General features: G+C 40.4%; 1 protein-coding gene across 1 annotated transcript in view; it reads right to left on the bottom strand.

Annotated features, from left to right (window-relative positions):
* Positions 1-705: 705 nt before the first annotated feature.
* RhoGAP1A (Rho GTPase activating protein at 1A) overlaps positions 706-15900 on the bottom strand; it is a 42386-nt gene continuing 27191 nt past the window's right edge. The window contains exons 10-13 of the mRNA XM_076181562.1: positions 14470-14636; positions 13694-13833; positions 11164-11404; positions 706-3905 (exon numbers count right to left, since the gene is read on the bottom strand). Coding sequence (XP_076037677.1) covers positions 3689-3905; positions 11164-11404; positions 13694-13833; positions 14470-14636 — 765 coding nt within the window. The 3' untranslated portion in view covers positions 706-3688. The remainder of the gene's footprint in view (positions 3906-11163; positions 11405-13693; positions 13834-14469; positions 14637-15900) is intronic.

The raw sequence follows: 15900 nt of genomic DNA, 5'->3' as shown, positions 1-15900 counted from the left end.
CATGCAAGAAATCCTCCATTCAGTTTAGTAGGTTACCTTGTATCCCTCCTATGTTTTCCAGTACAGTATATAACCCATGTCCAACAATATTTGGTGGCAATGGACCCCTTGATTTTGTCTCAACAATTCCCATTGTGTCTGGTTTTTCTTCAGACAAGTAATCATTTAGTTCACTGAATCCTGACATTAATCTATGTTAGTATAGGCCACTTTTAATTTTCTTCTTCTCCATCTCGTTTTCTGTTAATTTCATTTCACTTACATTGATGTACCATTTTCTCAGCCTCATGTCTAAGACTCTCCAATAGAACTCCTTGCTTTCAGTCTCTGTTCTCTTCCCATTTTTTTTTCTTTAGCTTCATCTCTTAGTGTCTTCTCTTTCTTTCCTCAACATTCATTTCTCTCTTTATCCACATACTGTTGTAATGTTCATTCTTTGCTAACTTAACTGATTTTGCTAGTATGTCTTCTGCTACCATTTGTGATCTTGGTTTTATCTTTAGATGTCAATTTCTTCCTTTAGAATATTGTGTATGTATATATTATTACACACACACACACACATATATATATATATATATATATATATATATATATATATAATTTATAACACAAGACAATATTCTACAACTTTTCTGAAGCTAACATAAAATATTTTATTAAAAAAAAAGTATGTACCCTATAAAATGGACAATAAAAATCATGTTCATGTTGACATTTGTTATTAAGTACAAAGACGTGTAAAGAGTCGCTGCAAAAATACAAACTTGGAACATAGTGCCTATCATTGTTGTGCTCATACCAGGCTCTGGCTGCTTTTATGTTTCCAAAGGTATTGCAGTGTCCCATTTCTTAATCACCATATTTGGTGTTGCTTGCTGTTCTCCTAGTTCTCAAGCAGCATACCAAACATTATAATCATTTAAATGAAAATGTACAATAAAATAAAGTAAAATAAAATAAAATTAATATCAAGCCAATTAGATCAAACATAAGTGATGATATGTTCCATTTTCATTACTGCAGTGTATCTTGCATAGTCTTGTAGGCGAGGTAACATTTGTCAAACATATGCAGTACTGTTCACCATTTTCATATTGTGCAATGATTGGTATGACTATAGAATAAAGTATATGACCCATTGCTTGGCAGTATGATTTGCTAAAGATGCAAACATATAAAAAAAATCTTTAGCAAAACAGAAGCAAATTTCTAATATATATAAACTAATATACATACTGACTGTACACTTACCATCAAAGTGAATTATGAGATTAAATTAGCACACGAACAGAACTATAATACAAGCTTCACTGTTAAACAAAAAGATACCAAATGGGTTAATGTGTTTGTTTATAAACCTATGTGTCTGCTAATAAATATCTTTATTGAGTACCTATATGGCCATCAAGTATCACCACATCACTTGCCAATGTATTGGTGAGGAATTGGCTTTCTGAGCGATATTGGCTAATGATGAAATACATCTGCACACAAGGCAAATATAAATTGTAAAGATTTACTCCTTCCAAAATTTGATGGGAATCTACAGACACCTCCCTATGACTGGATTTTTGGACTAGAAGAGAACTCCTCTCACACCAATTCAAACCACGACACAAACTGAATTATTCAAGCATACAAGTTTCAGACAACCTCAATCATGAGTTCATGTAGTTCTTTACTCTTTATGGAGGATGTGCTCAGAAACCATGTTCTACTTCAATTCCAACTTTTTTCAAATGGTACAATTAGCAGATTGATTATAGAAGAACAAAATCCTGGTTTTCTAAAAGATTTCAATAAACCTGGCTATCTTTGATACAATAATAGATTTCAACTGAAGTCATAAGCTTCACAAGAACCATAAGACTAAATGGGTTTTTAGTAAGGACTGCAGGAAAGTTACAATCAATATTCATTTCAAATTAATCATCCCCAAGTATTTGGGTTTCTGAAGAGTCCTGAATTTGAAGCCACAGTTGGTAGTTGAACTTGGTTTAGTCATCTCTAAATGGGTAATTCCACTTTATATTCAACTGGTGATCTAAGGTTTTTAGTACTGGAAGGGCATTTAGTGAGAGGAGCTGATCAAATAAATTCTGTAAAAGGAATGGCACACTCTTGGTCCGCTGTAATGGCTCCTCCTTATTTATAAATATTTTTCCAGATAATACTTCCAAATGGATGGGAGGATTTATGCCTTTGACTTTGGCTACCGCCCTTGTAAGGAGAAAAAAGCCCTTGGTATATGTATATACTTCAAATGCAAAATGCAATCTACATTTTATCCATAATCAGGATAAATACCACCACAAGGCTCTAATAAAGGCTCAGTATGTATAAAAAAAAAGTAAATACGAGTTCACTTCAAATTAACAAAAACAAGCATTAATAAACTATGGATAATTCAAATTTGTACGAGGAGTAATTCCTTACTATTATCTCAGTGACTGCACAATATCTATTGAGTTACCAAGGCATTATATTTGATTAATGTGATTCATGCAAACTGGAGAAGTTGATCATTCCTGAGTATCAAGACATAAAGTGGAATTCCGGTCAACTATTGCTGAAACGGCTCCTTTGTCAATGTGTACTGAATGAAGGCCAGTCTATAAGGCCTAAACCTTTGCAAACATTTGAATCCTGTTGATATCTTGATGCCATGAAATGACTTTCCATTTGCAAATGAGGAGGACTTTCTCAATACACCATTCTTACATACACTTACATTGGTTTTCAGTTTCATAAACATAAAACCAGTTATCTGTTGAAAATTTACACAAAATATGTAAAAGGTACATCTGATATGAATTCCAGGAGAATATATACACAAGGAAAAAAGACATATAAAAGCATATGGACTATAGGGTAATGTGCAGACCAATTTTTACTTCTAGTAATCACAATGATTAGAAATAAATATACAAATATTCAATAGAGAAATAAATGGTATATGGTTTATAAATTTATTCTCTGTATACACAAATAGAAATAAAATTTTCTACAATTTCAGGTGAAATAAACTATTACATTTAAAATCTGCTTTGAGTTTTCAGGAGTTTAAGAACCTCATATATGAACTATTTTTCATAAAGATTCTGAAATACTTTACTAACCAAAAGTGTAGATGTGGATGAATAACTTTTTGAAGAAACTGGATGAAAATATCTGCATTCTCACACTGGCATTAATAATTAATATTGTATTGCACTTATGCTTGTGTTTGCACTTGTGCTACTGTCTGCATATTTGCTTATCAGCACTTGTGGTGCTTGTCTGCACTTGCCCACACAACCATTTGGCCAACTCCACACAACTTTCACATATTCTTCCACACATGACAAAACCCCAAAATCTTTCAATACCCGGTACGTGAAATTTTGCTGCATATACAAATGTTGTATATACGCAATATATTTCAGTTCAAAATGGAATATGCTGAATAATAATATCAGCAAAATATCAAACATTTGTATTTCCTACACACCATGAAATATGTCCATATAAAAAGCTGTTGTTCAGTCTATTATGATCAATTATTTCATATTTTGTCCAGGAAAAATTCACTCACAGTTTAAACATTACAAAAGAAATTTATATGAGCTCTCCCTTGAAGAATCTTGAATGACACTTTTCAAAATGGAGATTTAGGTATTACAAGTCAAAAGGTGAAAGAACCAGTTTACTGATGAACACCCTGGATTGGTTCTCCATTTGCCCTTCTGGAAAGGAAAAAGTGTAGTATCCCTGCTTGTGCCATGACATCCACTGTGCCTGCTGCTAGTAGGTCCTTGGGTGTTTGATTGGGGGCTTTGGCACCTGGTCGCAGCATAGTAGGGCCAAATACAGTGGCCAGGTTGTGCAAAGACATCTTGTTCAGTGTCTCCTGCTGGTGCACTCTGTAATATGGAACACATCATATAAGTAATTTATTAAAACTATCCTTTAGGGGAAAGAAGCCTACTGGTGTGTATATTTTATATATATATATATATATATGTATATATTACAGGTGAAAAATGTAATCACACATTTGTCAATAACGTAGAAACCACTGTTGGAGTAGAAAAGACTGGAAACGGGGAATCTATATATTTCGATTGCAAACTGCAATCCTCTTCAGTAGATACAAATAAGAGAGGGCGTGCTGTTTAAGTAGTACCCTTAACAAAAGAAAGGGGAACATGGGAAGATATCTCTACCCTCGGCTCACTCCATATGTGAGGTCAGGAGGCAAATGAGCTTTCACTAGGTTGGAGATGAAGAGTCCGGACATTATGTCCGGGGACCATTGCCCCTTTGAAATATTTATGTTGGGCTGAAATTCAATGATCGTGGATTCTACCATTTTTCTCCTGAACTCACATCTGGATTTATAAATAAGCTCAGCTCTGTCCCAATCTAAACAATGTTTAAATTGCTTAACATGTTGGAACACAGCTGAGCTATCTTGTGCATATTTAATGGAACGTTTATGTTCAATCATCCTGGTATTCAAATCCCTTCCAGTCTGTCCGATGTAAACTAAGTCACAACCTTTACATGGAATCGAATAAACCCCTTGGCTCTGTTCTTCTTTTAACCTTTGATGGACATTTACCACCTTTTTATTAATGGTGTTAGGGTAATAATTAATCAAATTTAATTTGTCTTTGGAAAGAAACTTGGTCGAGGGAATGAATGATTCAGAAAAGGGAACGATTAAAGAGCTCTTACCCAATGAAAAATTAGAGGAAGTGGGGATGGTGTTGAAAAAATTGGATCTCGCTCGGCTGAGGGCTTTGACCAAGAACCAATCCGGGTAAGCTAAATTACTAAGTTGAGATTTTATAATGTTAAATTCTCTTTCAAGAAACTGGGGGCTGCAAATTCTAAGAGCTCGAAGGAATAATCCTGAAGCGACGCTACTTTTTACTTTGTCTGGGTGACTGCTGAAAAAATGAAGATAACTACCAGAATGGGTTTCTTTTCTATAGACAGTAAAAGCAAGCTTGTCTCCATCACGAACAATGAGAACATCTAAAAAGGGTAGCTTACCTTGTTCTTCCCATTCAACTTTAAACTTAATGTTGGAGGCTAAGGAATTTAAATTAGCCTCCAACATTCATTCGATAACTTCTTTGCTAATTTAAATTCCTGTGCCACAAAGTTTGGGTCAAAGCCAATCCAGTGAAACAGAGCTCCCATATTAAGGCCAGGGCTGGCTTACCTTAACCGATTTATTATGTGACCCCCTTCTTATTCACTTATGGGGATAGAAAGAGGTTTGTTAGGGTAGATCAAAGAATGTGAAAATGGTTTAGGCATATGGAAAGAATAAGTGATGAAACAAAGAAGAGGAGGAGGAAGAAAAAGAAGATATGAAGCAGAAAGTATGGAATGCTGAAGTGGATGGAGTGATCTTGATAAGACCAAAAAGTCAATGGAAGGAATGAAGGGGGTACTTAATACATACATATACCAAGGCTTTTTCCCCCTTCCAAGGGAGGTAGCCAAAAAGGGAAAGGCATAAAAACACTCCCACCCATTTCATCCCTAAATACACTCCACACCCCTCCCACCCTCCCTCTCATCTGAGCACCTCCTGGATGACGGGTCATCCCTGCACCCTGCCCACCGCCCTGGGTCAGAAGCAGTGTCGCAAGACACAGTACATCCACAGCAAGGCCGCTTCATTTAATCGGCGACCCCCCCTCTCCGTCCCCCTTTGCATATAAGGCAAGGACGGGGAGAAATCCCTTCGGGCTGCGTCAAAATTTACTCCCACATACTACCCCCCCGCCCATTTTGTCTATGATAGAAGAAATTCTGTTCATAGAGAAATGATGACACTTTTATACTACGACTGTCCCTCCGTTATGCTGTCCCCCAACCCCTTGTTGCTGTCCTGTACCATTTCTCTGAGTATTCTCTTTTTGTGATGGGGGAATTCCCTGTGGTGGGGGAAAAGAATACTGCCACCAAGTATCCCACTTGGATCGTAAGAGGGACTAGGCAGCCTTCTCCCTGTAGCCCCACGGGGCATATTCCTAAAAAGAAAAGTGAAGGTACTTAATGCAAGAGGAATATCTGTTCAGCATGAAAGAGTGCAAAAGAGGATTGAATGGAGAATAGTTCTAAACAGACACACCCTGAAGGTGAGTACTGATACTATGTAATAACAAAACAGTATATCTTAAGCATACACCTGGCTTGACAGCAGAACCTAGAACCACCTTACTTAAAAAAGAAAAGAAAAAAAGAAACTGTAGAAAAATGGGAGAGAAGCCAGTTGTTGTTTGCTGATATGTTTGTAACAGGATCAGAGGAGGGATTAAGGAAGTTAATGATAGAGTTTGGGAAGGTGTGCAAAGGAAGGAAGTTGAAGATAAATGTGGGTAAAAGTAAGGTGATGAGATGTACACAGGGAGAGGATGGTAGCAAATTGGAAGTGAGTATTAAGGGGGAGAGACTGGAGGAAGTGGATAGCTTTAGATACTTGGGGACAAATGTGATGGGAAAGGGAGGAGTGGAGGTAGAGGTAGAATGTAGATTGAGAGAAGCAAGTAAATGCCTTTGGGGATAAAGAAATGTAACGAGAAATAGACATTTGGGAATGGATGGTAAGAGGAGATTGTATGAAGGGTGATTGTGCCAACAGCTGTATGGGGTAATAACATGGAACATAAGAAAGGAAAGTATAGATGTGTTTGAGATAAAATGCCTGAGATTTATGGTAGGAGTTACTAGGCTACATAGTGAGAAACAAGGAGATGAGGAGAGCTGGGACAGAAGGGGAGTTGGGAGATAGGGTTGATGAAAGAGTATTGGGATGATTTGGACAAATGGAAAGAATGAATAAGGAAAGTTTAGTAAAAGAAGTGTAGAAGGCAGAGGTGGAGGGGGTGACCAAAGATGAGATGGATGGATGGGGTGAATGGGGCATTGGGAAAAAGGGGAATGTCTGTTGAGGGAGGAAAGGAGAAGACAAAAGATAGGGATGAGTAGAGAATGGTTGTGTATGGATGATGCTGTGATGCATGGAAAGGAGTGGGTGGGGCATGGGGGGTAGGTGGTGCATGTGTAAATGATATTTTGATGCTTCTCCAAAAAGATTTTTCTCAATTTTCTCCTTTTCTGCATGATGGGATGGAGAGGGGGGTCACTGATTAAATGAGGTGGCCTTGCTGTGGATGTGCTGTCTTGCTACATTGTTTCTGACCCAGGGGAGTGGGAGAGATGCAGGGATGACCTGTCATCCAGGAGGAGCCATGAAAAGAGGAAGGAGTGGTGAATGGAAGTGGAGTGTGTGGGGATGAAATGGGTGGAAGTAGATTTATGCCTTTGATTTTGGCTACCTCCCTTTTATGGGGGAAAAAGCCCTTGGTATATGTAAGAGATATGGGAATTAGTGGGTTCAAAATGTGCATCACATAACTTGAGCATGAGCAATACTATTACCAATGCTGTAAACTATTCAAATAAGACCCACCCCAAATCCACAGCACAACATCAAAGCTCTCAAGCAGATAACATAATATTCCAGCACTACAATTACAAATCAGCAGCCAAACACACGAGATTAGTTCTCAAAACAGTCCATACTAACATACATACATATACCAAGGCTTTTTCCCCCTTACAAGGGAGGTAGCCAAAAAGGAAAAGACATAAAATCATTCACACCCATTCCATCCCTGAATACACTCCACACCCCTCCACCTTCCCTCTCATCTTAGCACCTCCTGGATGATGGGTCATCCCTGCACCTTGTCCACTGCCCTGGGTCAGATACAGTGTCGCAAGACACAGCACATCCACAGCAAGGCCGCTTCATTAAATCGGCGACCCCCCCTCTCCGTCCCCCCATGCATAAAAGAGAAGACGGGGAGAAATCCCTTCAGGCTGCGTCAAATTTTGCTCACACATACTCCCTCACCCCCCAGCCCATTCCACCTCATGCATCACAACATCATCCATATACAACCATTCTCCATTCACCCATCTTCTGTCCTCTCCCATCCTTCCTCAACAGACATTCCCCTCTTCCCCAAAGCCCCCTTCACCCTATCCATCCACCTCATCCTAGGATGTCCTTTCATGTTCACTCCCTCCACATCTGCCTTCCATACCTCTTTTACTAGTCTTTCTTCACTCATTCTTTCCATGTGTCCAAACCATCCTAATACTCTTTCATCAACCCTATCTCCCAACCCCCTTTCCACCCCTGTTCTCCTCCTCACTTCCTCATTTCTCACTTTATCCAGCCTAGTAACCCCCATCATACTTCTCAGACACCTCATCTCAAACACATTCAAACTCCTTCTCTCTTCCTCTCTTATGTTCCATGTTTCTGCCCCATACAGTGCTGTTGGCACAATCACTCCTTCATATAGTCTCCTCTTAGCATCCATTCCCAAATGTCTATTCCTCATTACACTTTTTAATCCACCAAGGCATTTACTCGCTTCTCTCAATCTACATTCTACCTCCACCTTCACTCCACCTTTTCCTGCCACATTTGCACCCAAGTATCTAAAACTATCCACTTCCTCCAGTCGCTCTCCCTTAATGCTCACTTCCAGTCTAATGCCACTTTCACCCCTTGTACATCTCATCACCTTACTTTTACCCACATTTATCTTCAGCTTTCTTCTATCACACACTCTCCCAAACTCTGTCACCAACCTCCTCAATCCCTCCTCCGATCCTGCCACAAGCGCAGTGACGTCCTCAAACAACAGCTGGCTCACCTCCCACTTTTCTCCATTTTCTTTAACCATCTCCAATCCCTGACCCACTACCCTTGCATTTACCTCTCGCACTACCCCATCCATGTATAAGTTGAACAGCCAGGGCGACATAACGCATCCTTGACGCAGTCCCACCTTTACCTCGAACCACTCACTCTCTCCATTTCTAATCCTGACACAAGCTCTACTACTCTCATAAAAACTCTTGACAGCTCCTAGAAGCTTTCCTCCTATCCCGTATATCCGCAAAACCTCCCACAGTGCCTTTCTGTCTACCCTGTCGTAAGCCTTTTCCAGGTCCATAAAGGCCCAAAAAACATCCTTCCCCTTTCCTATAGCTTTCTCACATATCTGTCTTACCACAAAAATCTGATCTACACAACCTCTACCCGTCCTAAATCCACACTGTTCCTCACCAATTACTCCCTCTGTTCCTCTCCTAATCCTCTCAATCAAGATCCTCCCATAAGCCTTCCCAACTACACTTAACAAGCTAATCCCTCTGAAACTACTACATTCACACTTGTTCCCTTTTCCCTTGTAAAGTGGAACTATACAGGCACTCCTCCAGTCCTCTGGCACTCTACCCTCTCTCGGCAAACATTAACCTCACCAGCCAGTCCATCATCACTGTACCTCCTTTTTTTAGACATTCTGCATGGCATCCATCCAGACCAGGTGCCTTACCGGCTTTCATCATCTTAACAACTGGGTCATCCTTCCTTATTTCTCCTCCATTTTCCTCACTCATCACGGTCATTTTCTTAGCATTTCCCACTGCAGCTATCTTTCCCTCCCTATCCTCCTTCACATTTAGCAACTCCCTAAAATGTTCTGCTAATCTTCCCCTTACTGCCTTCTCTTCCATTATCATCTCTCCATCTGCACCTTTTACCCTTTCTTCTCTACTTGATTCGCCTCCTCTTCCTCTCTTAATTTCTTTCCACATCTTTTTATTACTTTCAAAATTTTCTGTCATACTCTTACCCCACTTCACATCTGCCCTCCTCTTTGCCTCCTTTACCTTTTGCTTTACTTCTCTTTTCTTTTCTTTGTACCTCTCATATGACTCCCTCATCCTATTTTGTAACCAATCTGTGAAAGCTCGCTTCTTCTCTTCTACAACCTTCTTTGTTTCCTCATCCCACCATTCACTACCCTTTCTTCTATTTCCTCCTGTCCTTCTTGTTCCACACACCATCTTTGCACACTTTGTGACTCCCTCCTTGAACCATCCCCATTCCTCCTCCACACCCAGCTCTACTCTATCCTTCACTCCCTCCCACTCCTTCAGCTTCCTCTTGTACTCCTTCTCCTTTTCTTTTAAAGAGTTCACTCTAAGCACCTCCCTTCCTTTTGTCCCTTTCTTCTTCCTCCATGTATCCTCCACTCTCAACTTACCTTCCACCAAAAAATGATCTGATATTCCCCCACCCTCTCCCCTTAGCACATGTACATCCTTAACTCTGCCTATCATAATCCTATTTACCACTACATAGTCCATTAACGCTCTATCTACCACCCTTCCTTCCACCACCCTCTCCCATGTGTACTTATGCTTGACTTTCTTCCGAAACACTGTACTTGCTATCATCAACTCTCTAGACAAATTTCCACCATCAACTCTCCAGTACGATTCTTTCCTGGAACTCCACATTTCCCAACCACTCCATCAATTGGATCATTTCCTACCCTAGCATTAAGGTCTCTCAGTACTATTACACTGATATTTCTCCCTAAATCCTCTATGCACTCATTTAAATCTATCCAAAAAGCCTCCCTTTCTTCTACGCTTTTCTCACTGCCAGGCCCATATGCACTTACAAAAACCCACATCTCCTTTCCCAGTTTCATCTTCATCCACATTATCCTTGAGGAAACCTCCTTCCACTCCACTACACGTTTACCTATCTCTACACTTACTAGTATAGCCACCCTTTCCCTCCCTCGCCCTCTCTTCACTCCTGATAACCTCCCACTTACACTCCCAAACTTACACTCGCCCTTCCCTTTCATCTTAGTTTCACTCAAAGCCAACACATCCATCTTTCTTTTCACAAACATGCTACTTATCTCTTCCCTTTTACTCTCATCTGTACCACATCCATGCACATTAAAAGACCCAAACCTTAGGGTGCTGGTCGGAAAACTCCCAGACCCTCTTATACCTTTGCTTTTTCTTTTAGGAATGTCCCCTGTGGGGCTACAAGGAGAAGGATGCCTAGTCCCAATCCCCGTCCCTTTCTTCTCGCCTCTTACGATCTAAGTGGAATTACTTGGTGGCAGTATTCTTTTCCCCCACCATACTAACAGTCTTCCTAAATCAACACAGAAGAGTTTCTAAGGTAAAGTGGACTGTCAAGCAAAATATCACATCAAATTATGTATCAATTTAGCACAGAAAAAGTATTATTTGGTTACTCACTTAACAAGGTGTTCCAGGAGATAAACAATTATTGACTGATTTAACTGTGGAAGTGATGAGAAAAGTCTTAATAAAGTTGTTTTTCTATACTCTGGGTCTGCAGCACTGAAGGCCTCAAAGAACCGTGGGTAGAGTTCATCAGTAAACAAAGCTTCTGGCAATTCACGGAGGAACAGTTTGAGAAGTCCAGTCACAGAATGAATATCTACCTCTTTTACTAACTGTTCAGCTTCATAAGGATCTGTAAAGAGAAATTAAGAAGTCAGGTTTGCTGAGAAACATTAAGCTTGTAATATCTGATATACTGGTACTTTAAGCACCATGAGGGGATGGTGAGGGGGATCACCAATTAAATGAAGCAGCCTTGCTGTGGATGTGCTGTGTCTTGCTACATTGCCTCTGAACCAGGACAGTGGGCAAGGTGCAGAGAGGACCCACCATCTAGGGGCCAAGATAAGAGGGAGTGGGTGAATGGGTGTGGACTATGTGGAGATGGAATGGGTGGGAGTGGATTTTATGCCTTTGTTTTTGGCTACCTCCTTTGTAAGGAGGAAAAAGCTGTTGGTATATGTATTTTTTTTTTTTTTAACACAATGATAACCAAACACAATTATCATGACATATTCAGTAAAAGGTATGGAAAGCAGAGGTGGATGGAGTGAACATAAGAGATGACCAAGGATAAAATGAATGGATGGGATGAAAGGAGCATTGAGCAAGAGGGGGATATCTGTTGAGCAAGGGAGAAGGCAGGAGACAGGGATAAGAGGAAAATGGCTGTGTATAGATGATACTGTGATGCAAGGAAGGGAGGGGATGGGGAAGGTTGGGGGGATGGTTATGTGTGAATAATATTTTGACGGGGCCTGAAAAGATTTCTCCTCATCTTCTATTTTTCTGCATGGGGACGGAGAGGGAGGGTCACCAATTAAGTGAAGTGACCTTGCTGTGGATGTGCTGTGTCTTGCTGCATTGCTTCTGACCCAGGGCAGTGGGCAGGATACAGGGATAACCCATCATTCATGAGGAGCTAAGATAAGAGGGAGGAAAGGGTGGTGGATAGGAGTGGAATAGGTAGGAATGAAATGGGTGAGAGTGGGTATATGCCTTTTGACTTTGGCAACCTCCCTGGTAAGGGGGAAAAGCCCTTGGTATATATACAGTACATACACCAAAACTCCTTTCCCTACAAAGGGGTGAGTGAGTCAAACCACACACCCACTTCATATACAATAAACCCGTTTAATGTCCCTTCCATCTCAACAATCATATTATGGATGAAAATCATCCCTCTTCCCCATCATACTGCTTGGGTCAGGGGACAATGAGGCATTGTGCTTCCGTAGCAAAGCCCAACAGCCAGAGCTGGTTTACCTCCACCACTTCATTATTCTATTTATGTACCAATGGCTTCACTTAATTAGCAATTCCCCCTCTCCCTCCTTTCCTGCAGAAAAAAGAGAAGTGGAGAAATCCCTTTGTGCTGCATCAAAACATCATTCACACAACAATTTCCTACTCCCCCCATCTCCCAACCTTCCATCACAGTATCATCTATACACACAACCTTGTGGCGCAGTGGTTAGAATTCTCGCCTGCTACTACAGCGGTCCGGGTTTGAATCCCGCCCATGGCTGAAATAATTTCAGTATCACTGAGCTGTGGGTTGTTACTCCAACTCTTGTGGGCGGGGAGTTGGGTGTGTGTGTGTGCATGTAAGGTCACAGTATTACCCATAGATCAGTCATATGAGCTTTGAGCTTGTATCCCAGAGGTTAATAACTGTCAATCATGAGCCCAACATGTGATCCAAGACCATGGTGAATGGTGAATCACACAGTCATTTTCCACTCACCCCTATCTCCTGCCTTCTCCCTTTCCTGCTCAATAGACATCTCCCTCTTGCTCAAAGCCCCTTTCATCCCATCTATCCATCTCATCCTTGGTCATCCCCTCAAGTTCACTATATTCACCTCTATCTTCCACATCACTTTTACTAATCTTTCTTCACTCATTCTTTCCATGTATCCAAACCATCTCAACACTCTTTCATCAGCCCTGTATGCCATATCTTCCACCTCAGCTTTCCTCACCACCTTGTTTCTCACTCTATCCAACCCCTACCATACTTCTCAGACATTTCATCTCAAACAAATTTAAACATTTCCTCTCTGCCTCTCTTAAATTCCAAGTCTCCACTCCATAGTGCCATCGGGACAATCACCCCTTCATGTAATTTCAACATTGCATCCATTCCTAGCTGCCTATTTCTCATGACACTTCATTATTGATACTAATAATAATCTCTGCTTTCCTCTATACCAAGAGGCTTCTTTCACCAAAGGCATCACCCACCCCTACCCATCTCACTCCCATCAATCACTCATTTGTTTCCATTTTATTTTGGCTTCTATCCAGATTAGAAGCAATGCAGCAGACTGATACACATCCACAACAGGCCCAGTTGCTTCACTTACATAGTGACCCACACTATTTTTCCCCTCATGTACAAATGGTATTTCAGGCTTACTTGATTCAAAAGTCTTCTTGAGCTTTGTGATATCTGAGGCAAGCCCAGACACTCTGTAGATGCCAACTTCCTGTACACCACGTCTTTCTACTTCTCGAATGCAACGTGTGATGACAAAAGGCACACTGCGCTTCTCTCGCCTAGAGCAAATAAATAAGCATAATTATATACAATATATCCACAATTCACTCTTACAGCACTTAAACCACTCTTGAATAAAAATTTACTAAGAGCAACTTATAGAGGAATTACTAGTCTTCTCTTTCCCATTTAATCACCTATAACATTCACAAGTACAGATTAGTGGCATTCTTACTTCTCCACCATGGGGACAAAAAAGGGAAACAAAGAGGTGGAGACTTGGAGGTGGTAAGGGATAATTTCAAGGAAGATAACAGAAAGAAGTAAAGGTAAAAAATTATCTCGGTATTACTCTACAGGTGGGAAGTTGACTCAGAAAAAGGTGAATGCCATGTGACTCTGGTCTGTAAGAGTACCTCTAAAGTTCCTAAAGTGCTGTCCACATATAATAATGCAGGCAAGATTCTAGTACAGAAACTTAAAAAAAAGCACATTCATACGTCATTCTCCCTGCACATGCACACACACACAAGTTTATATAAACACAAAATACCCACATGCATATTACTCAATGTGTCCTATAACAAACATGTAACACCTGCCCATCTTAAATGCTCAAAACTTAAATCTGAATTAAGAAAACAAGTTTTAGGCAAGTACTCTAATGCAAATACACAGTAGTATACTGAACTTACCGACACACAGTAGCAATACTTGTCCCAAACAGGCCAGTAGATTTCCCTGTTGGAACTCTTCTTAAAGTTGCTTCTGGTGGTAAGAACTTTAGGGAAAGCACTAATACCAAGTCTTGTAAACTAACACGTTTTTCAGTTAACGAGTCGTTTAACCATGTTCTTGATAACTGAAAATAATAGAAAAAAAAAAAAAACATTATTAGGTGTTTCCATTTAAAAGCTTAAGAATTGATAGAAAAATTACTTCTATGCATCTTCTAAGCTGAAAGAACCAATAACAGGTACCTGGAAGTGATGGAACTGAAAACATAGAAAGAATAATTTCCCTGTTGCATGTCTTCAAAACCCATCAACACACTCCCCTCTACATAGAGGTACATACCCAAGTGGCTGACAGTCAGTCTCCAGACCAGCTCCAGAACCACCTTTTCACATAAGGAAAGTTGGTAACTAGGGACTGCTCCCCTACTCCTCCTAATGTATGTTGATTACATTGAAACAGTCACATGTTAACACATGACAGTCCAGCATTTCTTCCCAAAGAGAGTTATGGGGCCCAAGGGCCAATGCTAGTTGCTGTAGCACTGTAGGATCCCAGTTAGTGAAACTAATGAAAATAATGATTATTTAACTTGAACAGCTTTAAATCAATGTGCAAGCAACTTTGTTATTATCCCAAATACTGGATTACCAGTCACAACTTTGTATTATTATTTTTTTTTTTTACACTAGTACATCTACTGTATATACTAACATGTTCCTTCTCCCTGTATAAAGGAAGTATTCATACATAGCACATGCTGACTCTTTCCCCCTTATAAGGAGAGAGGTCAAGTCAAATCATAAACCTATCCTTCACCTATACCACAACCATCTAAAAACTCATTTGTTGGCCCTCCCACTTTAGCTCCTAGTAGATGATGGGCTGTCCCTGTCTCCATCCACTGCCTGGGTCATTCAGCAAGACACAGCAGCTTGTGGCAGTCATTGATTTAATGAAGCAGCCTTGCTGTGGATGTGCTATGTCTTGTGACACTGCTTCTGACCCAGGGCAGTGGGCAAGATGCAGGGATGACCCATCATCTGGAGGTGCCAACATGAGAGGGAGGGAAGAGGGTGGAGGGGAGAGGAGTGTGGTGGGGATGAAATGGGTAGGAGTGGTTTTATGCCTTTGTTTTTTGGCTACCTCCCTTATAAGGGGGGAAAGAGCCTTTGGTATATGTATGTAATTATAGGTTAGTTTTTATCTAATTCATAGCTTTGATGTAGACAGATTTTCTGGTTTCACAAGTGAGTTTCAAAAGTATCCAACCAAAACATTATATTCTGAATGTTATAATCTTTATACCCTTATGGGAACAGAGCTATATGTTCACCTCCATGGGTCAAATACAATATAGCAAAATAGTGCCCTCCCCACCCCACCCACTA

Source organism: Oratosquilla oratoria, unplaced genomic scaffold, assembly GCF_046742065.1.
Source record: "Oratosquilla oratoria isolate Oo_2021 unplaced genomic scaffold, ASM4674206v1 SCAFFOLD318, whole genome shotgun sequence".
NCBI lineage: Eukaryota > Metazoa > Arthropoda > Malacostraca > Stomatopoda > Squillidae > Oratosquilla > Oratosquilla oratoria.
The sequence above is the reverse complement of the archived record's forward strand: the minus strand, read 5'-3'. Positions and strand labels throughout refer to the sequence as shown.